We start from the raw sequence: 20,581 nt of genomic DNA, 5'->3' as shown, positions 1-20,581 counted from the left end.
TGTCGTGAGGTGTCACTTTCCTGTCAAATTAATATGTGCTTGTCTCCGCGTGTGGAGTGTAGTTAATATGGATATAAGTGATGTTTCGGTACTTTGAGTTTCTGTTTCCGGCACTTTGGAGCTCTTATGCGGCTCTCGCGCAAGCTGCCCAGAGCTTTTGTTTCCAATGGCTATCGATACAAATCATCTCCGCGTAATTACCAGCCCACTATTTGCAAGCACCGAAACTAGTTGAAAATCACCAGAGCCGCAAAAATCCAGCAAATAGGCAGTTAAAAGACATGGGATTTAGACGTGGGAAAAAAATCTTTCTCCTCTATACAGTTAACTGTTCCCAAATACATGTATCTCCCTCTCGAGATATATAATTTGTATACTGCACTCGCATCTATATAGACGTACTATTATTACTACTATGTTTTACTTATAGGCAAAAGTACCTTCTAAGGCAAGGATCTCTTGGCATGGGGGCTGCTCAAAAAAGTCGCTGCACATAGCTATGATCCCAGCAATTACTCAGTTCTAAACAACGGCTTTCCAGCCTCACTTTGACAGCTATCCTGGCACACAGCTTCCAGAGAGGGCTAGTAATAGCTAACATAGCCGAAATAGGAGTGAAGTTGATGCCATCAATTCGCGCAAATATTTATTATCACCGATCAAAAACGAATGATTTTCAATTTTAGTTTCTCTTTTAGTGACGATCAGAGGGTGTTGTCGACCTTGAAGGATCCGCTAAGGATTTGTGTGATGTACAGGGTTTCTGCTTGATGAATCGCTAATAGGCAAAAACATGAAAGTGGCGGCGAAGCTAATCTTCATCGGTAAACCCGTGCAGTCTTGAAGAGTTTTGGGTGCTCGTACAACAATGTTGTCATCCGTTTAGCAGGCTCAGAATGGTTCTATGGAGTAATCATTTCCATGGGTACATGTACCTTTAGATACAAGCAGCATGAGTACATGCAACTTAGTCCTGTTCATTCTGCATACTGGGCTATCAGTACTAATATAGTACAGCTTCGTACAGCTTCGCCGCATCAGCTCACGTAATGATTTTTTGCACTCCAGATTACATGTAATTTATTAACATTATTCTTTCATCTTTCAAGTTGTCAATGGTCATCGTCTTCATAACTTTAACTTTATCTTGTTTAGATCCGCCTATAAAACAGAGACGGAGCAGGCATATGAAATATAAAGAAAGTGCGCAGACCAGCCAAACCGTTACGAGCCGCAGCTAGCTTTAGCAGGGGATCTTTCACGCCAGCATCTCTTCTTCGATAGCAAAACATATTCCCTCTTTCTCTTCCAGCCACTCTTCTATTCAATTGATAGCTCTTTCAATCAGCTTGAGTATCCCGGCTACCTGGTTCACGCGGTTCCGGCAGCGTCAATTCCATGCGTCCAATTCAATATGCAGGGGTAATCAAGTTTCTATCTAGGAGTACGCCAGCAGATCTTCGTCCATGATGCTTTCTGCTCAATCGTGCTTCTGATGCTCACAATCATCATTATAATCAGGTTTATCGGTAAATGATTTTATAAATATCCGTTAAATTTGAAAAGATTATAAGTTATATACCATAACACACGATCTACAGTCTGGATATGACGCAGCTAAAAATACGTTATCATGGCCCACACGGATATTGATGTTACATTCAGCGAATGGAATCTAACTTGTGGTGCAATTAAATTCATAGAATCAAACATCTTTAGCTTTTGCATCATTTGAGTTAATAAGCTACTGGTTTCTCCCTTTTCTCGCCACACTACCATCTTACTCACGTCTATCCCGGCCAGCATCTTCAAACAGGGTGGGTAGCTGATTATTCCCCAGATTCCCTCCATGCTCTCACACCCACCATGTTATGAATCTCTATTGGCACGACACATGATTTCCTCCCCCAATCTTTGGGTACCTTGCATCCCTCAGATTATATGTACATACAAGAAGCGGGTAATCATCCCAACGATCAAGAATGGAGTAGACATGATGAGCCCCTAGTGGCAAATCTACCGATGCTTGGTACTCTGAGCGGCTATGCCCGCAGCGGGGGCAGTACAAACCGTTCCGTCCCGTCTATATCCGCAGGCTAAGGCGAGTATAAGATTCTAGAATAGATTGGGAAAAGCATCTCGTAAATGAGCAACAAGTCTGCATAACTGCATAGCAACAATGATGATCGCTCTGTTAGAGACAGTAGTGGCAAAGACGATACTTGGGGTAACGAAATGTCAGGCAATAATCAAATACGACAACATGGTTGCTTCGGATTGCTAAATACGATTTTTTTTAATCATGCCAGGTCATCATTTGAAAAATTACGCCAACTGCCGAGCGTCGGCTATACTAGCAATGCATTACAGCCTATTGTATCACTAGTCCAGTCTTTCTGGTTTCTTTCTTATCTAGTCAAGAATCCATTACATATCGGATAGCACCTCATGTTCGGGCAACGGTCTCTATATAGGGTTTGCATATGCACATGCATCCTGTGCTAGAAAGAGATTTTTAATATATCATGCAGCTAGAGTGCAGGATCGTCGGCTTACACTTCCAGGCCCAATCAGCCATGCCCACGAAGGCGGTGGACAAGTCATTAAATGAGACTGTATCAGCAAACAGGCATAACTAATGCTGGTAGTAATAGTAGGTAGTAATGAATTTTTGCATATTAGTATAGCCAATGTATACCGAAATGCTTCTGTTTCTACAACCCTACTCTACATAGGTAACTACCTATGTTTATATCTAATATACCAGTAACTAGTAACTTCTACCGTTGGTATCATCACCTCCTGTTTTTGAAATACCAGCAACATGCCCTTTTCAAAATTTTACTGAATCTAGAGTACTCGTACCGCCTCCCATGTCCATTAAAGGATCGGAGAAAAAAGGGTTTCTACTACGATCTCAAGGACTAGCGCTTACTGATATACAACGTCCCAAGGGGAGAGTGGTATCATCAACCGAGCACCGCTTATCAATGCTCTCCATCGGCAATGGTAGCGCGGTCCGAAATTCCGCACCTTGGCCATGTATACTACAAGCAACTGATGCTCCTTGTAAGTAAGCACTGACCCCGTCAACTGTCGAGGGTAGCTGTCCAAACATGTTTCAACACCGGGGATTTTTTTCGACTTGGGGGTCTAGAGCCGTGAACATGGAGGTTTGAAGCATAGATCTTAGAGTCCGGGACCAGTTCCGGGACAGTTCCGGGGCTACAACAAGCTACCCGGCGCTGTAAGGCCTGAGCCCAGCACATCATTCTCGGTTGCAATGATACGTGGATGCCAAGTCATCATTTACAGCCACTTAGAAGCCCGCATTTATTAAGCCGAGCAAGGCGGAATCCGTACACTGAGAGGCGAAATGTTCATGTACATGTATGCATGCATTTAACAATCCTGGGTGGATGATATGATCACTGCATACAGCATACATACTTGCATGTGCTTGCCCTAGCTGGATGAGGCACAGCGCAAGCTCAGCTCTCTATCACGATATAGTAAACAACCCGTTAACTAACCGAGAGGATGTCGCCATTAGCGTCATGGATATAGCGCTATTAACGTTGATATATACATGTAGGTTAGATGCATGCACTACAGTATAAGTGGCTTTTGACTCCAGCACTAACATCGTCCCGTAGAGACAGCGGCCACTAAAAATCTAGTCCGCAAAGCGCCAGGATACTACGAGTAATAGTCCATCGAAACCAGGATACAATATCTTGCCTCTCCCCGCCACCATCCCGTCTCACTAAGCTGATACTCTTCAACCGCACGATTCCCACTTCTCAGCCCACCGCTGCAGGAGGAACAAGCTGCTGCGTCTGGGGGTGGAAAAGAAGAGTTCCACAGCTATACTGTAAAGAGAGCTGCTCAGATCGCATACAAAAGTGGACTTGCGCGTCACCATTTTTCGTCTTCGTCGCGTGTCACAGTTGCTGAGTTGTTGAAACTCTTGACTTGACAATGACTGCGAAACAAACAGAGTCCCGCAAAGGCCGTCCGAGCGCCGCGGCTTTGGAGCGCACGCCGCTGTTGGGATCCAGCGGATCTGACTACGACGCTGCATCTCCCAGGAGCGGCAATGGGGTGGTTGCAGCAGCGCGTGTAAAGCGCCATCCGCGCGATGATGGCGATGCAGAGCAGCTGCTGGCGGGTGACGACAGTGGCTATGGCGACGGGAGCGACGCTAGCTACAGTAATGATAGCGACGATCAAGGAGAGACGACCGTGATTGCCGATAAAGTGTCCTTTTCCAAGCTGTGCCTCATTATGGGAACCGCCTATCTGGGCGTGTTTCTCGGAGCCATCGATTCGACCATCATCGCAACTCTCTCAGCACCCATCTCCAGTGAATTTCAGTCGCTCAGCCTGCTGTCATGGCTGGCGACTGCGTACCTCATCTCCAATGCTGCATGCCAGCCCATCTCTGGCCGTCTGACGGACATCTTTGGTCGTGGTCCCGGCCTGGTTTTCAGCAACATCTTTTTCGCAGCTGGTAATCTCATCTGCGGCCTGGCTCAGAGCTCCAGCGTTATGATCTTCGGCCGTGTCATTGCAGGCATTGGCGGTGGCGGCCTGATGAGCATCTCGACTTTCTTAGGATCTGATTTGATTCCTCTGCGCAACCGCGGCATAGCCCAAGGCATTGGTAATATCAGCTATGGATCCGGAGCCATGATGGGAGGTATATTTGGCGGTCTAATGAACGACCACACCAAACTGGGCTGGAGACTGGCTTTCCTTGTCCAGGTTCCTCCAGCAATCCTCTCCGCCGTGGCCGTAGCCATCCTCGTTAGAGTACCACCAAAGCAATCAGAAAAGTCGTACCTCGCACGTATTGACTTTGGTGGCGTCTTCTTTACAGTCTCTTTCCTCATTCTTCTGCTTCTGGGTGTCAATGCAGGTGGAAATATTGTGCCGTGGACTCACCCTCTGCCTCTTACGACTATTCCGCTTTCCTTTGCTGCATTTGCTGGTTTCCTATGGTGGGAGAGCAGAGCAACGCAGCCCATCATTCCGGTTAAGCTTCTCCTTGACCGCACAATACTTTCTGCCTGCATGTGCAACCTTCTCTCTACCATGGTGGTCATGCAAGGTATCTTTTACATCCCACTCTTTCTCCAAGTTCGTGGCGAATCTTCAACAGGTGCGGGTCTAAAGATGCTGCCTTCGCCTGTCGGTATTTCTGTTGGCTCTTTGGTGGCAGGCTACTTTATGAAGAAGACCGGCAGATACGTTGGGCTGGGAATCGGTAGCTTGGTCACTATTGTTGCTGGAGTGAGCGTGTTTAATACGCAGGGCGAATCTACTCCGGGCTGGGTGACCATGGTGGCTTTCTTCCTAACGGGCTCAGGCTATGGTGCCATGCTGACGACAACTCTTCTGGCATGCATTGCGGCCGTTGATCACTCGCAGCAGGCTGTCATCACATCAGCAACCTGTAAGTTACTTCTCACTTCCATTCCTTTGAGTGGACGTGGATACAGAACGTGTGCTAATTTTATCAGACCTTGCGCGTAGCCTGGGTGGTACAATCGGCATAACAGTTGGTTCTGCCATCTATCAGAACATCCTCAGCTCTCGCCTGTGGCAACGGTTTGGTGACGAACCGCATGCTGGCGAAATCATTCAACACATCCGTGACGATCTAAACTTCTTGAAGCACCTGCCTGAAGGATGGCAGGACGGAGTGATAAGCTCATTCATGGAGGCATTCAGGGGCGTCTGGCTGACCATGCTCGGCTTGGCCATTGGAGCTTTCATCTGCGTCTCACTCATGAGGCAACATGTGCTCCACGAGACGATTTCTAGGCGATAAAAATTTCCATCATCTACAAAGGAAAAAAACCTTTAATTGTCAACTAGCCATGATTTATGACTCTCATCAATATTTTCGCGACGGCTATTTCTTAAACTTGAGCATCACGCACGGCGATTGCAGTGAAAACGCTTGGGGATATGGATTCTATCAAAAAGGGGGCGTTATATGGGATATAAAGGTGCAGTTTATTTTTGCCAGTTACTGTGGCTAGAGAGAGTAGAGAAGATAGCAGAATAGACGCTGAATATTTAATTGTCGTCAAGATAGATGTGGACCTATTTATCTTTACCTGGGGAGCTCTTGCATCAACATCTCCGATTCACAAAGGCCACTTCCTTTTCACAGGTGGTATACATTACTTTAGTTCTTTTTCTTTTTCTTTTTTCGTTTTGAAAACTCGCGGGAGTATTCAGTTCAAAAACAGCATTTGTTTATTACAAATTCTGCTATTATTGCTTCCATGGAACCCACAGACCTTTCTCCTGATCTTCCAGCACACACAATCAAATTTGAGCTGACCCCTATCGAGGCCAACGGTCCCAGGAGGTTCAAACATGTTGCTCTTGTCATTGTATTGACTCGTACAGCACGAGACCCAGCATTTCGGGCGACGCTATCCATTCACCAATCGATTCATCAATATATCCTGTCGACGTTTTCCGAGGCCGTAGCACTATGGCCAATCTTGGGTGGCAGTATAACCTGCCCTGACGGACAGCTCACCATACAATCTCACACGCCAGTTGTGCCCGCAATGCCGCGAGATGATCTCATCGATATCCAATATATTTTGGGCTACCACAACGAAGCCGAAACCTTGATCTTGCAGGTCAAAAACAAGAACTTGTCCGGGATTTTCTTTCCGGTAGACGGGAACACCCTCGACACCGGCGTGCCACCGTTATTACTGAAGCTCACAATTTTTGACAACTTTTTGGTTCTGGGATTTTGTTTTTACGAAGCTGTCGCCGATAATGTATTTATCGGTCAGTTTCTCTCCTCGATGATCGACTCATATTGGGATAAGCCGGGAAGAGTAGGCAGCTACAGTTATCGAATGCCGCTGGAGCCATTTAATCTTACTACTGCCACCCGAAATCAGTTCCCTTTTTACGACTGGAGTAATAAACCGATAGCCCGACTTAATCCAGGCGAAATGCTAGTCTGCCAATTTATTGAGTTCCAGGAGTCTGCGATTTTAGGCTTTATCCAGGGCATTCGTAAATGGTATAGTATCCGCTACAAGAACGCAACCAGAACTTATCGTACTACCAGCCTGGAAGATGTGACAGACAAGGATTTCTTCGTTGCCATTCTGTGGGCTGCTATCACGAAAGCTCGGTACAGGCTGAACAAATTACGTGAGTGTCGGCGAGTAATGATGAATATTTTGCTGCCAGGAGAAGCCCATGTGCACCGAAACAATGACTGGACGTACTTTGGAAGCTCCACTGTACCTACTCCAGTCACAGTCGGAATTCAGGGTGTCGTTGACATGCCCCTAAATAGTCAATACGACAACTACTCCTTTCGTCCGTACATCTCAGATTGCAGACTCGGCATCAGGTGGATTGCTAAGGCGGCTGCATCCATCCGCCAGGCGATAGACAAAGTGGACGCCGGTTACATACGGCGGCTGATGGGCTTGAAACAGATGCTGAGTGTGGAAGAAGACACGGCAGCGTATGAACGAGGCCTCGCCCGGAGCACAACTGGGACGACGTTTGAGGACTGGACCGACTTTTATCGGAGCGGCAGCACGAGTGCGGGCATTCCATTTACTGATACGAGCGAGTATATACAAGTTTTGTCGTGCACGGACGATTTGGAGGAAGGCAGGATCATTCTGTTATCGCAGTTCAAGACGTCGGATAACGGAGATTGTGAGACTCGCCTGCTCGCTTCGCTTTGTCTTGAGTTGGAAACAATGAGGCTTGTGCGGAGCTGCCTGGAGGCCGAAGGCTGGATAAAACAGACATGTCAACCCTGGAATGGGAGGTAGATGATGAAGAATCGCCAGAAAAGGGGGAGTAAAATAATTATACATTTGATTTCGAGATACAAGGCTGGATCCAAACGCCAGACGACTCGACTGGCCTGGGTAGGGACCTCGGCGTTGCAATTCGTGTTTCGTATAATCCACAAACCCGGCACCTACCGGAATGGGGTGCTAATACTAATACAGAATGCGAATAGTAATACGAACAAGATTAAATAGTAATAAAAGAAGAAGGGCAAAAAGCAATACATTGCTGTGTCGCATCAGACCACATCTCGAAAGGGCATTCCATACGAAGCGCTAATAAACGATAAACGGCTTGTGCTGGTTGAACCAGGTATCTAGTGACGTACGCATTTGTCCCTGCAGAATGCTGTTATTTTTGGTGTTGAATGCAAAACACTCGCAGCTTGTTGCACATAACAAAGAATCCATTTACCGGGCTCCGGGACGAGCTGCCGAGACCCGCAACAGCCGCTTCAGGCATTTTCCCGCCGTCTCATCTTCCGCTGTGCGTTTAATTCTCCTTGTTTCTCTTTTGTCTTTAGCGAATTGTCGGTCGGCAAATACGCAGTAATCAAAGTGAATCAGCCATCCCTTGACGCAATAATACGAAGTGCTGGCCCGTATTACCTGAAGTAATAAAGCAATCTCTTTCCAAATCAAAACACATCATTAAACCACCGTCCAGCACGTCGTACTCCATACAGGTATCCATAATACACATTGACTTGCATAGTACTATAGCAATACGTAATGCGCTGCATCTGTCATCCTCTTCAGCTGGCGATTTTGCAGCGCAGACATTGGTCCAGCCGCCCAAGAAAGCCCCAGAAAAACCTGGCCGGGCCGAAGGTGGCGCAGCGCTTCCAGCAAAGCCTACCGCGCCCGCTAACAGAATAAGCCCACGGGTGGCTGTGGCTTGGGGCTCCTGAGGCGCACATGCTTCGCTCTCGCTCCCAATGGGCCTTACTTTGTGCTGGTTGCCATGAGCGCAACGCGTGGCTCCCTCAGCGTCAATGCCGGGCCCCTCCATCAGCGTCTGCCAGCCATCCTGGGAATCCGGCGCTTGCTGTTCGCCTTGCCGTAAACAACAATAACAATATCTTTGCGTCAATATCCTTACAGAGAGGCCTATCTTAGTGCTTTATTTGTTCGCTTCCCCCCGCCTCCCCCTACTTTTGGTTTTCTCCTTCTTTCTTTTCCTTCTTCCCGCTTTTTTTTCTTGTCTCTCCTACGCATAAAGTCTCTTTGTTTAAAGGCGGTCGACGAATAGGCCCAGGCTAGCACAAGTCTCAGCTTACGGCCCTAGGTAGCCGCTGACAGCCAAAACCCAAGCCCCAGCCTCAGTTTACTTAGCTTCAAACTCGACCCTCGAACGACCTTTCGCCATTCCACAGGTCCTGGCAGGCAGCTAGAAAACGAAGCTGCGGCATCTTTTTCTTGCTTCTGACACATACTCTTCCTAGCTTTTTTCTCCTTCTCTTTTTTAAAGCCTCGTTCTGAGCACCTCACATCACCTCGTCGTTTCCTCAACAGCCCCTCCACCAAACGACGCTCTCCTAACGCTAGTTGGCCGCCACCATGGCGCTCTTCGAGATTGACCCCCAGATTCTACCGAATCTGAAGCTGAGTCTCCATTCGTTCCAGATTATTTTGGCCTTTCTGGCGTGGTGTTTGGAGATTGCCGTTTTCCGCGGCGACACCTCGAGAATTCTGGGAACAAATGGATGGACCTTCGCGGTGGTAAGCTTCTATCCAAGGTGCTGAGGGGCTTGTGAGACAAACTTTCGGTTTGGCTGACGCTTTCTTGCTTCTAGTGCTTCCTCTCTGTCCCAGCGTGGATTTACCTGGTCATGACTCCCCGATTCGGCCGCACTCGCAGATTTGCCAACCCGTATATTATGCTTGCCGTTGATGGTCTCTTCATCGTCATCTGGATCTCTGCCTTTGGCACTCAGGCCGCCTACAACAGCTCTGGCGATTGCGGTGGCAGCTGTGGCATTAGCAAGGCTATTGTTGCCGTCGGAGTCTTTGTCACGTATGTATACTTCTTGGTTGATACTTATTCTCCTGCTGGCGTTTATGGCAGTAAACTAACTCTGGCAAAATAGTCTTCTCTGGATAGCAACTACATTCCTTAGTGCATACACCCTGCAATACTACAACTTCCATGGCACCTTACCAGGCTATGATAGTCGTAAAATCGCCGGCAGCGAGAACATTGACCCTGATAAGGCTGCCTTCTCCATGGCGCCCCATGATGAAGAGGCCTATGAGCGAGTCAACATGGACGACCACGATGCTCCGGGCGCTTACGACGACCACAACACCACCATGAACAGCCGCTACGGCGACAACACCCCTTACAACCCCGATGACTTTGACGACCCCAACCGCTACGGTGCTCTGCCGCCACGAACCAACAGCACCCCCCTTTTCGACAGTGAAACTGAATACACTGGAAGCGCTCTCGGTACTGATCTCAGCACCCACAAGACACCGTCGCCCGGCCCTTATAGCGGCAACCATGCAGACACTTATGCCGATGGCCCGGTGCAGTTCCCCACTGGTCACTATGACCGGATAGAGACTTGAAAAGGGAACGGAAATTGAGATAAAGCATATGATGCAGGCACACACACACACACAAAGGCAAATATATGATAATGGTAGCGGGCACTATCAATGATTTGGACAATCAAACTACATAAACCTCGGGGGGATCTCTTGGTGGCCTGGATGCTTATATTTGCTTGGGTAGATTTATCTCTACGGCGTTGACGGCATCCCGATTTTTATTTCTTTGTGTGAGCATCTAACAACATGATGAACGTTGATGAGATACCAGGGTGTATATAGAACGGCCGGACACTTTTTGCACACGGAATGCGGCTTGTTGGATTTTATTTTTCTTTTTCCTCTGCTCCTGATTCATTCCTTATTTAAATAAGAATAAGAAGATAAAATAAGACCATAGTAATGAGATTCTATCTCGAAATTTGATAAAAGCTGTACTTGTGTCTTTGATATTCAAACAGTTGCCCTCCCAAACGCCGTGATTTTAAATAAATGCAACCGTCTTTATGACCCCAATTTGCACTATAAACAAGAGGAAACCATGTAATTAGTCACAACCCCACCATTTCTCTCTACAATCAAGCCTTGAATTTCTTAAGTCGCTTAGCAATATTAGACGCCGTCTGCTGCATCGGGTTGAGCTTGATATCCCTCGCCATCGCCCGTGTATCGTCTCCGTGCTTGGCCACCAGCTTCTCCAGCCACTCCCTCTCTCCTTCACTCTGGTATCTGATCTTGGGTGCGGCCGGGTTCTTGGCCTCCTCGATGAGAGACTTGACAACGTCTGTGGTACCGACTCCATCATCGTTGATACCGCCCCATTCCTCGGCATCAGCGTACTCGTCTTCTGCTTCGGAGTCTGTATCATGCTCGTTGAGGGGGTCGTTTAGCGGGTTGGCCCTGCGGCTGATTACGCGGACAATGTTTCCCTCTGAGTCGCGCTCGACCTTGGCTTCGGAAAGGGCGCCCAATTCGGCAATGGATGAGATGGCGAAGGGGTCTGATTTAGCGGCGCGCAGGGCAGCGGCGGCGGTTTCATCTTGTGAGGATGTCTTGGAGAGCAGCTTTTCGGTGCCACCAGTGGGTGTTTTTAAACGAGCGAGAAGGCCTAGACGGCGGTAGTTTTGTGCTAATGTCTCCTTCTTGTCCCTGTTAAGAAAATATAGAGTTAGCTGTCTGATTCGACAAGATGGATAGATTTTTTTTCCTTCGTACCAGTTCTTAGCGATGACAGAGTTACCGCGAGGATTGAGAATCTTCTTTGTTTTGTTGGACTGGCGGACGACGGAGCGGCCAGAGCGGCGCTTCTTCTTCTGGAGTTCGCGACCCATTGCTGCTTGGGAGTGGAAATATTAATGAGATGAAAAGAGGTGTTTGGAGATTTGATGTATAGATTCGTTTCGGCTTTGGCTGCTACTGGCGGAGCGCTTAGAGACTGGGCGCCCAAATTTTTTGGCGTTGGTCTTATCGATAAGGATGGAGACGATTGGTGGCGCATGTAGTTTGAATTGAGTGTTGGTGCCGTCTCTGTAGGCCTATACCATTGAACAGTGTGTATGGCACATGAATAAGATCTGCATATAGCCTTGAGACTTTTAATCTGTCATCTTCGGAAAGGGTTAAGATTTGAGATGAGCCTTAGCTCAGCCGCCATAGTCAATATTTTTTATTCTTATATGATATGTGAATGGCGCAAGACGTATACAAGCCGCTGGAGCAGATTGCAAAGGACATCTTTACCACAAGAAGGTTGTCACTCTTTAAACAACATTTTATCTCAAATTGAAGCAATTAACACAAATACGGAGTAAAATCGTATGATATGATGCAAGCAAAATGCTACGGGCATCAATGTAAGAGACGTACTTCCGTAGAGGCACTTGGTCTGAAAGGCCCCGCTTCTTTCAGTGATTCCGAATTTTGCCGCAACTTTGCCGAATCAAGCTCACAATGGCTTGACTGAGCTCATGAGCTTCACAGTCTCAAAGCATTCTGGAACATCGCTGCGGCGATGGCATCCAAACGGTCTCTAGTGTCGCGGAATGGGCACCTCCGTCTATTGACGGGATCGCGGGCGCCCGCCCTCTCATCAATATGCCCTTTCTGCTCACACTCTCCAGCACCACGAGCCGCCAAGATTCGATCAAGACTGAGTCCGAAATCTCAGAGGTGGCAGTCAACTTCGGCGACGGCGGTGCGCGCTTCATCAAATGCTCGAGTTGAGCTTGAGCAGGCTCTTCTAGAGCTTCAAAAGAAAATCCCGGATCTCGTGGACCTTTCCAGGGTGCAATTGGCGCTTCAAGGACTGCGACAATCGCCAGGCCAGGAAGCGATAAGAGTTGCCGTTCTGGGAATTGCCAACGGTTCCGAGGGCAGAGATGCTGCACGAAAGGTTCTGAAAGCTCTCATTGTTGATCCATTGGTTGATGAGCAGGATTGGGAAAAGAGATTGGACGAGCATGACACCAGCAAGCCGTTGATCATTCGAGTTGGACCTAGCCGTGGAAACGTTACTCGCCTGGAGCTACCTCAAGACAATTTACCGGATGTATTGGAGGTCTCTTCTGCAGAGCTCAATGGATTGAACTTGGAGCTTCTTCTAATGGATGCGGAAGTGCCCGTTAACGGATCTGGCCTACCTACTGTTCAGTCGCTTGAGGAGGCTGTTCTAGTTCCTACAGTTGATGTTGATTCGGCAGATAAGCACGCTGCTCCTTTGGTCGCTCCTGTTCATCAAGCGATTTTGGTGGCCGACGGACTAACAGGAGCTGTTGGAATCGCCGGGCTGCCGATACTTGATAGCTGTGATGCTATCACTGCTGCGGTTAACCTCAAGGGGCTCTCGAAAGAGCAACTGGGGGCCAACTTCACAGTAATAGATACGGCTTTAGCAGAAGAAGCTGTCCGCTTGTTCCGCCAAGGTCCCCAAAATGCTATGAAGTACGAGCATAACTGGTCTGCAAGTAACCTGGGCGTGTTAGTCGCATGGCTCAAAGCCGGCCTCAAGGCGGCTGACAATGAAGCGACCAAACCGGCGGTCCGACACCTAATTGCATCAGTTTTACAGAGCGCCCTCTCAGCAATCGAGACTGAATCTACGAGCAGAAAAGTCTCGCGCGAGTTATCAGCTTCAATGGCCACCCCTGAAATGCGCGCCATGAACGAGAGACTCGCAAAGTGGGCTCAAATGGCACACGCAGAGCTGCAAGAACAGCTTGACTTGGCCTTCAATGGACGTCGCTGGCAAAAGTTGGGGTGGTGGAAGCTATTTTGGCGCGTGGATGATGTTGCCATGTTGACAAACGAGATCTTGAGCCAGCGCTTTCTCCCTACTTCTGAGCAGGAACTTGTCTACCTCACAGGACGGATTGCTCAGCTTTTAGGAGAAGCTGGACAATATCCACAGCCTACCTCCTCTAGCTCCAAGAACGAGCCGATCATTCCCACTGCCCCTCGATCACATCTGCCTAAATGGCCAGGACATATCGCTTTTACACGGCGCTATATCCAGAATGAGACCGTCCCAGCTCTCCAGTCACTTGCTCAGCAATTGGTTGTTCAGTCCCTTGCTACATCATCTGTCACCTCATGTCTGGCAGCTCTGCTCTACGTTTCATCATTCTCATCGACGATATTCGAAGCCGGCGCCGTGGCGGCCCTCGGTATCGTATACAGCCTTGGCCGAATGCAGAAGAAATGGGAGACTGCTCGTGAGTTTTGGGAGGGAGAGGTCCGCGAAGAAGGCCGCAAGGCTATCAGAGGCGCGGAAGAGAGCGCCGCCGAGGTCCTTGATGGGGTGCAACAAAACAAGCTCTCAACTCAGAGAGTCAAAGAGCTTGAACATGCTGGTGAACTGGTAGCAAAGGCAGAAGACGCGCTGGCACGGCTAAAATAGATAGAGATAATGGCATAATGTACGACTATGGGTAGGGAATTAGACTTTGTATGAGTAGGTATGGAAAAGCAAAAATTGAGAGTCCGATGACATTTGTATGTATATCTAGATGTTTATTAGTCTAGAGACGAAAATTCACAGAGTTCGAGCTTCGCGCAGCTCGTAGCTCCTTTTCTCCTTCACATTTCAGATTTGCCAATCCAACTACCAGTTTGCCATGGTATCTTTTGTCGCACACGCCAAAAAGCCATATCTTTTTTTCTTCTCTCCGCATAGAAAAAAGTACGATTAAAATTCCCGTGATCCTGAACGCCAAGCCCATGTTGCTGCCCCAATAATCTCCCCTCCCATCGCTTCCCCTCTATGATTAGGCATTTTACCGGCCACGGCCACCGCTGGCACGAGCACGGCTAACTGTTGCACGACCTCTGGCGAGACCGACACCCCTGCCACGTACGTTGCGGCTGCGGAACATGGGCGCGTTTCGAAGCATGTCGGGGACGATGAAGAAGCGGACGTGAGATCCTCGGATGTAGACTTGGTCGAGATGGGAAACGCGGCCGTCGCGGGCGGTGACGGTGATGTCCTTGAGCTGGACGTTCATGTTGTCCTCGGCTGCAGTTTGGCGATTGTTAGTCAGTTTGCTTTATATGTGCATCAGGCCAATTCTTTTGTTTCGCTCTGATGATCTTGGGTCAGATGATTTGGGGGAATATATTACCTTCAAGGAGCTTGCCACGGTAGGTCTGTCCCGATGTGATCTCGAGGGTGATAATGTGACCCTACAGCAGTATCCATTAGCAACTCCAATTCAATAGGCAAGTTAAGAGAGTAGAAAATCTCTGGAAGCTAAACACGAACCTGAGCCTCATTGAGGAGCTTAATCGGAATGCCAATGGTGGAAGTCATTGTGATAATTTGCTGGAGCGCGCAAGGAATGTCGCGATCAGAAGCTCTGGTTGGAAAATTGACCTCTCAAGGACCTAGCAGGCTACGATAGCGGGCTGGCGTTGAGGTTGGAGGTGCCTGTGATGGCCAATTATTTATCCGCCTTCCGGGGCAGCGCATGCCACTATTGAGCAGGGGAGCTATTTTGCCGAAGAAATCCCGCTTGTAAGTGTACAAGAGGCATCACAGTAGAACATCAGAACAGAGTGTAACACCGTATTCAGACTCAAAATTGTATCATTAATACGAATTATAGCGCTAATGATGCCATATATTCAGTTTATTTCAAAATTAATATTTAACAAAGTTCAAGATTACGCAGTGTCAGTTGGCGTCGCCATAGCTGACACGACAACTTGCGAAGTCTGGGTATCATTCGCCTTTTTCTGCTTCTTAGATTTGGCCTTGCCTTCAAGCATCTTCCTCTTCTCCTCTTTTCGTGCCTGCTTATCGAGGTTTCCAATCGTCTTCTTCTCGTTTCCGCAAGGCCACTTGGCCATAGCTGCAGCCTCATCTTCCTCAGTCCATTCACATGGCAGAACGGCAAACACCAGGTATGACGTATGGGTTTTAAGGTCGCTCTCTGGCCTGTGAACGAGTCGTCCCTGCATGAATGGTCTCTCCGTATCATCAGCGGTTCCGTTCAGGCCATTTGAAGCCCGATTGTCACGGCTGGGAGTGGAATCGACGTCCATTTCACTATCAACGCCCTCGGTTCCTGATTGTAAAAACTGGACTCTCTGGGTCTCTTTATTCCTCTCGGCGAGACCCTTGAGCTTTGTGACAGCCTCCGCAACGTCCGCAGGTGAAGAATTGAATCCCTTTTCCGAAGGAAAGTTTACGCCAACGCGCTCTCTTGAGATGTTAATCTTCTGATTCGAAATCTCCACCATGTCCACGTCAACCCAGCCCAACGATCTCAGCTCTGTGACTGTTCGATCAACTTGCTCAATGCATGGTGAAAAGGTGCAGATGTGCACACTTTGTTTAGGGTCTAGTGGCGATACCCAGTTGCTGTCCTCCTCAGCTTCTTCGCCTCCCTTCTTCATCTTTCTCCTTGAAAGATGATATACCGCCTCCCAGGGAGCAGGTACATCTAGAAACACGGCAGTTGCCTTTGGTGCCTTGCCATCTACAAGAAAGCCGTCATTGTATACATCGCGATGGGTGAGCTGAACAAGGCCGTCAAGCCCATGTTCTCCGATTTCCGCCTGCATCTTGTGATATCGCGACTCGTTAAACTCGAAACTGAAGACCTTTCCCTTCGTATCGGCCGCGTCCCGCGGATATCCATTGTAAACCGCTCTCACAGATGCGTGAGTAAAACTTCCACTTCCAGCTCCTGCCTCAATAATTCTGGTACCAGGTCGAGCTCGTATCCTGTGGAGGATATAGCTGTAATCGGGTGTATATACAACTTGTGTTCTATGTGGTAAACTGGTCGTCCAGAGCTCGGGGGTGGGCCGCAAGACATAAATGAAACCGCTTGGCGCTGTAACGGCCTTCTTAACTGGCGCATTGGCAGCAGTGGAATCCTCGTCGTCATCCTGGCTGGCAATCGGTGTGTCTTCGTCCGTAGCATCTCTTCTCCGCTTCTTGCCTCGGGAGCCCGTATCGACATTTGACGCTCGAACTTGAGAGCCCCACGGCACATCAAGCAGTGTTGAGTGAGGATAGGAGCCGAAGCGCGTATTTAATGTTGCACCCTCGAGGTATCCATCGACTGCGCCGGTCGACTTCTCCAAAGTCAGTGGCAGGAAGTTGTCGCGCGATAAGCTGATAATGGCGAGTGTCCCGGCAGACGTCTTCTCGCCGGGCACTAGAAAAGTCGACGGTTTCGTCATAATTAGATTGTATTTGTTCAATTGGAAACCGTAGGAAGAATGGCGGAGCGGTTTGGCGGAAGCGAAGCTTGTCGGCGCTGAGCAAACCAGCCAACCGTCTTATCCTCTTATCAGAAAAAAAAAATTCCACGCGAGCAAGCACTTGCAATGGCTGGTGGCGGCAGTTGGATTTCCGCAGCGGAACAGCGCCGTGCCCCGCCCTTTTCCTGGGCTGAAAGCTGCAAATCACCTGTTAGGGTCGATTATAGTGAGGGGCTTAGCGGGCTCAGGGCACCAAGCACGCTAAAAAATAACCTACGCTATTGACGTTCTATTCTTCGAGAGAGGGGCATTTTGCAAGGGTCTGGTGAAACTGAAGAGTCACTGCAACTCTATTTCCAAACCTTCGAGTCACTGATACTGCATACTTGGGTCTGACTCACCTTGTCACCTCGGTGATGCCCTCGTATACCTTGCGCCCTTTTTAAAACCGAATAGTGGCCACTCTGAATGAATCTCCTCCACGTGGTCTCCCGATCTCGACCTCGACTCCAATTCTTCAGCGCCGCAAAAAGCCACATCTATCGAAGATACTCGTTCTCTGCCATGGAGTCGCTCAAGCTTCATAACTCACTGAAGCCCGGCGCGCCGGTGCCTTTTGTTCCAATCAAGTCAGGCGAAGTGTCCTGGTACGCCTGCGGTCCGACTGTGTACGACAAGAGCCATCTGGGACATGCGCGCAACTATGTGTCTACAGATATCATCCGGCGCATTCTGACGCATTACTTTGGCTTCAAGCTGAACTTTGTCATGAACATTACAGATATTGACGACAAGGTGCGAAATATCTTTGGAGTATAACAACTTGGCGCAAAGCTTATCATCTGGCAGATCATCATCAAAGCTCGACGACAGCGATTGCTCGAGATCGAAAAGAACAAGAGCTACTCCCAGGAAGAGCTCTTAAAGCTGACACGTACAGCTTTCAAAGCTTATGCAGCTAGCAGCTTGCCATTGCTTGTGGAGAATGGAAACGACCTGGACGAGACGACTTACACTGCTCAACGAGACGCAGCATACGGCAAGGTCCTTGCTGGAGGCACTCTGACTGGAGAAGGAAAGGCAAGCGATGCCGAAGCCAAGATCAAGATGCACATCAGCAACATGGATGCGGCTGCGAACGCTCTCAAGACTGGCTCAATCTTCCCCGGAGCAGACGAGATCTTCCTCCCTTACCTCGACTCTCTCTACAAGGAAACCGTTGATACAAGGGACCAGAGCATGTTCACAGACTTGACGAAGAGCATGGAGGATCTATTCATGGCTGACATGGATGCGCTCAATGTCCTCAGACCGGATCATGTTACACGAGTGACCGAATACGTCCCACAGATCGCAAAATTTGTCGAAACTATCGTGGACAAGGGATTTGCGTATGAGTCAGAGGGATCTGTCTATTTCGACATTGCCGCTTTTGAAAAGGCTGGTAATTCGTATGCACGACTACGCCCGGAAAGTAAGAACGACAAAGCTCTTCAGGAGGAGGGCGAGGGATCTTTGTCGAAGAATCTGGGAGGCAAGAAGGGCGCTGGCGATTTTGCTCTCTGGAAAAAGTCCAAGGCTGGAGAGCCATTCTGGCCCAGCAAATGGGGTGATGGTAGACCAGGCTGGCACATCGAGTGCTCTGTGATGGCATCTGACATTCTGGGCTCGCAGATGGATATTCACTCTGGTGGTATTGATCTTGCTTTCCCTCATCACGACAACGAGCTGGCTCAGAGCGAGGCTTACTTCTGCGAACACGGCAAAGGCGAGCATACCTGGGTGAGGTACTTCCTTCACATGGGCCATCTCTCCATTTCTGGCTCAAAAATGTCCAAGTCTTTGAAAAACTTCCAGACCATTGAAGACGCGTTAGCCACTAGCTACACATCGCGAAGCATGCGTATTGTGTTCCTGATGGGCAAGTGGAATGACGGCGTTGAGATCTCACCGGATATGAGAGCTCAGGCTGACAACTGGGAGTCGACGATCAGCGTAAGTACAATCACGTTACAGTCAAATAGATATAACCACTAACCATGTCTGATGCAGAACTTTTTCACAAACACAAAGTCATGGCTGGCCGAGGCAGGCATCGAGAGCGGCGTGAAAGCTCTGAATATCAGCTCAGACAAGCCTGCCACTGGCCTCCTGGCCGAGCTTGAGCAGGCCAAGAAGGAGGTGGAGGCAGCGCTCACAAACTCGATTGATACCCCGCGAGCAATGCTTGTCATCCTGAAGTTGGTCAACACCACTAACAGCTACCTAAAAGACAACAAAGACGCAGATCTCGCTGAAGTTGAGGCTATTGCCCGCTGGATCACAAAGCTGGTTGGCATTTTTGGCCTCGATCCCAATGCTCAGCCTCCCTACGAAGGCCTTGGCTGGGCATCTGTTATTTCCGAAAACACAGATCCTGAGACTGCTGTCAAGCCCTATGCTGCAGTACTCGAGCAGGTCAAGTCAGACATTGCGGCTCTCTCGCTTTCCAACGAGACCGTCTCAGCACTTCTTGCCAAAGATCCTACACCCGAGTTCCAAGCTATTGCTCAGGGAGGCTCTCGTGATATCGAGAGACTGTCACTGCCTTACCTGAGAGTCGTATCTCAGATCCGTGATGAGCTTCGCCGCACGGTCTCCACTTATGATCCGCAAACCAAGAAGGCTATTTTGCAAATCACCGATCGAATCCGTGATCTAGATCTGACCAACCTCGGCGTTTACCTTGATGACCGGCCCGATAACCAGCCATCTCTCATCAAATTCGTTCCTGCTGCAGAGCTTATCGCTGCGCGGGAGGAGAAGATTGCCAGGGAAGCTGAGAAGGCAAAGAAGAAGGAGGAGGCAAGACTTGCCAAAGAAAAGGCGGATCAAGAGGCTAGAGAAAAGGCAAAGGTTCCTCCTGAGGACCTGTTCAAGAATGACGAGCGCTACAGTGCCTGGGACGAGCAGGGCATTCCCACCAAGCTGAAGGACGGAAGCGATGTGCCCAAGAGCCAGCTTAAGAACCTTAAGAAGGCATGGGAGAAGCAAAAGAAGATTCATGAAGATTTGAAGGCCAAGGGTGGGCTCTGATTACATTTGTTTTTGAATGCCAGACACGAGATAGCAGATAGAAAAGCGTAGTTAGAAACGATGCTTCCTTTGCTATTCTACCGAGATGGCCCATTGTGAACGAGACTTTGCCTATGAATAGCCCCTTAACTTATTTCACGTATTCTATTTGTGTTCCATTCTCTTTATCTGCCAGTGCTGTGTGCTATGCCAGCTGGCCGTATTGATACGCACGTGATAGGGGACTGACTTTAAAGTGAACTCGAGCTCTAGGTATCAGGAGTCTTCTTTTTTGCACAGCCGCTCAGCTACATCTCACAAAAACACACGCCTTAACTTCTATCTTCTTCTACCAAATTTCAGGTTATAAATTTTGAAGTTAATTGTTAATTATTGCATAT

At 48.7% G+C, this 20,581-nt stretch overlaps 8 protein-coding genes across 8 annotated transcripts; 5 read left to right on the top strand and 3 right to left on the bottom strand.

Moving 5' to 3' along the window:
• The first annotated feature begins 3,627 nt into the window (after window positions 1–3,627).
• GGI43DRAFT_342023 (major facilitator superfamily domain-containing protein) lies at window positions 3,628–6,068 on the top strand. The gene is made up of 2 exons (XM_083202140.1): window positions 3,628–5,458; window positions 5,526–6,068. The coding sequence occupies exons 1-2, from the start codon at window positions 3,982–3,984 to the stop codon at window positions 5,834–5,836; spliced, it is 1,788 nt and encodes a 595-aa protein (XP_083061560.1). The 5' UTR covers window positions 3,628–3,981; the 3' UTR covers window positions 5,837–6,068.
• Window positions 6,069–8,128, top strand: GGI43DRAFT_342024 (uncharacterized protein). The gene has a single exon (XM_083202141.1). The coding sequence runs from the start codon at window positions 6,300–6,302 to the stop codon at window positions 7,839–7,841; it is 1,542 nt and encodes a 513-aa protein (XP_083061559.1). The 5' UTR covers window positions 6,069–6,299; the 3' UTR covers window positions 7,842–8,128.
• A 1,020-nt stretch (window positions 8,129–9,148) lies between these two features.
• Window positions 9,149–10,716, top strand: GGI43DRAFT_342026 (MARVEL domain-containing protein). Its single transcript, XM_083202142.1, has 3 exons — window positions 9,149–9,584; window positions 9,659–9,879; window positions 9,953–10,716. Exons 1-3 carry the CDS (start codon window positions 9,423–9,425, stop codon window positions 10,434–10,436), a joined length of 867 nt encoding a protein of 288 aa, XP_083061558.1. The 5' UTR covers window positions 9,149–9,422; the 3' UTR covers window positions 10,437–10,716.
• A 280-nt stretch (window positions 10,717–10,996) lies between these two features.
• On the bottom strand, window positions 10,997–11,749 carry GGI43DRAFT_382689 (ribosome biogenesis protein Nop16; the record flags this gene model as incomplete). Its single annotated transcript, XM_083203271.1, has 2 exons — window positions 10,997–11,567; window positions 11,634–11,749. The coding sequence occupies 2 exons, from the start codon at window positions 11,747–11,749 to the stop codon at window positions 10,997–10,999; spliced, it is 687 nt and encodes a 228-aa protein (XP_083061557.1).
• A 553-nt stretch (window positions 11,750–12,302) lies between these two features.
• GGI43DRAFT_342029 (uncharacterized protein) lies at window positions 12,303–14,550 on the top strand. The gene has a single exon (XM_083202143.1). It carries the CDS (start codon window positions 12,430–12,432, stop codon window positions 14,311–14,313), a length of 1,884 nt encoding a protein of 627 aa, XP_083061556.1. The 5' UTR covers window positions 12,303–12,429; the 3' UTR covers window positions 14,314–14,550.
• Window positions 14,502–15,443, bottom strand: GGI43DRAFT_341998 (uncharacterized protein). Its single transcript, XM_083202139.1, has 3 exons — window positions 15,175–15,443; window positions 15,035–15,095; window positions 14,502–14,928 (listed from the first exon to the last, which is right to left on the bottom strand). Exons 1-3 carry the CDS (start codon window positions 15,220–15,222, stop codon window positions 14,690–14,692), a joined length of 348 nt encoding a protein of 115 aa, XP_083061555.1. The 5' UTR covers window positions 15,223–15,443; the 3' UTR covers window positions 14,502–14,689.
• Window positions 15,444–15,480: 37 nt separating this feature from the next.
• On the bottom strand, window positions 15,481–17,254 carry GGI43DRAFT_402091 (tRNA 1-methyladenosine methyltransferase subunit GCD14). The gene has a single exon (XM_083205646.1). It carries the CDS (start codon window positions 17,103–17,105, stop codon window positions 15,576–15,578), a length of 1,530 nt encoding a protein of 509 aa, XP_083061554.1. The 5' UTR covers window positions 17,106–17,254; the 3' UTR covers window positions 15,481–15,575.
• Window positions 17,255–17,690: 436 nt separating this feature from the next.
• On the top strand, window positions 17,691–20,201 carry GGI43DRAFT_422181 (cysteine--tRNA ligase; the record flags this gene model as incomplete). The annotated part of the gene is made up of 3 exons (XM_083208066.1): window positions 17,691–17,921; window positions 17,976–19,121; window positions 19,179–20,201. The coding sequence occupies 3 exons, from the start codon at window positions 17,691–17,693 to the stop codon at window positions 20,199–20,201; spliced, it is 2,400 nt and encodes a 799-aa protein (XP_083061553.1).
• Between the last annotated feature and the right edge of the window lie 380 nt (window positions 20,202–20,581).

Source organism: Trichoderma evansii, assembly GCF_050947405.1.
Source record: "Trichoderma evansii strain SZMC 28006 chromosome Unknown GGI43scaffold_7, whole genome shotgun sequence".
In the NCBI taxonomy this organism is placed as follows: domain Eukaryota; kingdom Fungi; phylum Ascomycota; class Sordariomycetes; order Hypocreales; family Hypocreaceae; genus Trichoderma; species Trichoderma evansii.
The sequence above is the reverse complement of the archived record's forward strand: the minus strand, read 5'-3'. Positions and strand labels throughout refer to the sequence as shown.

Bases quoted from the DNA above. Each gene is read 5' to 3' on its own strand.
- GGI43DRAFT_342023 (XM_083202140.1), top strand. From the start codon at position 3,982: ATGACTGCGAAACAAACAGAGTCCCGCAAAGGCCGTCCGAGCGCCGCG. The intron at 5,459-5,525 runs GTAAGTTACTTC...TAATTTTATCAG, and splicing joins TGTCATCACATCAGCAACCT to ACCTTGCGCGTAGCCTGGGT.
- GGI43DRAFT_342024 (XM_083202141.1), top strand. From the start codon at position 6,300: ATGGAACCCACAGACCTTTCTCCTGATCTTCCAGCACACACAATCAAA.
- GGI43DRAFT_342026 (XM_083202142.1), top strand. From the start codon at position 9,423: ATGGCGCTCTTCGAGATTGACCCCCAGATTCTACCGAATCTGAAGCTG. The intron at 9,585-9,658 runs GTAAGCTTCTAT...TCTTGCTTCTAG, and splicing joins ATGGATGGACCTTCGCGGTG to TGCTTCCTCTCTGTCCCAGC. The intron at 9,880-9,952 runs GTATGTATACTT...CTGGCAAAATAG, and splicing joins GCCGTCGGAGTCTTTGTCAC to TCTTCTCTGGATAGCAACTA.
- GGI43DRAFT_342029 (XM_083202143.1), top strand. From the start codon at position 12,430: ATGGCATCCAAACGGTCTCTAGTGTCGCGGAATGGGCACCTCCGTCTA.
- GGI43DRAFT_341998 (XM_083202139.1), bottom strand. From the start codon at position 15,222: ATGACTTCCACCATTGGCATTCCGATTAAGCTCCTCAATGAGGCTCAG. The intron at 15,096-15,174 runs GTTCGTGTTTAG...ATACTGCTGTAG, and splicing joins AGCTCCTCAATGAGGCTCAG to GGTCACATTATCACCCTCGA. The intron at 14,929-15,034 runs GTAATATATTCC...GCCAAACTGCAG, and splicing joins CCGTGGCAAGCTCCTTGAAG to CCGAGGACAACATGAACGTC.
- GGI43DRAFT_402091 (XM_083205646.1), bottom strand. From the start codon at position 17,105: ATGACGAAACCGTCGACTTTTCTAGTGCCCGGCGAGAAGACGTCTGCC.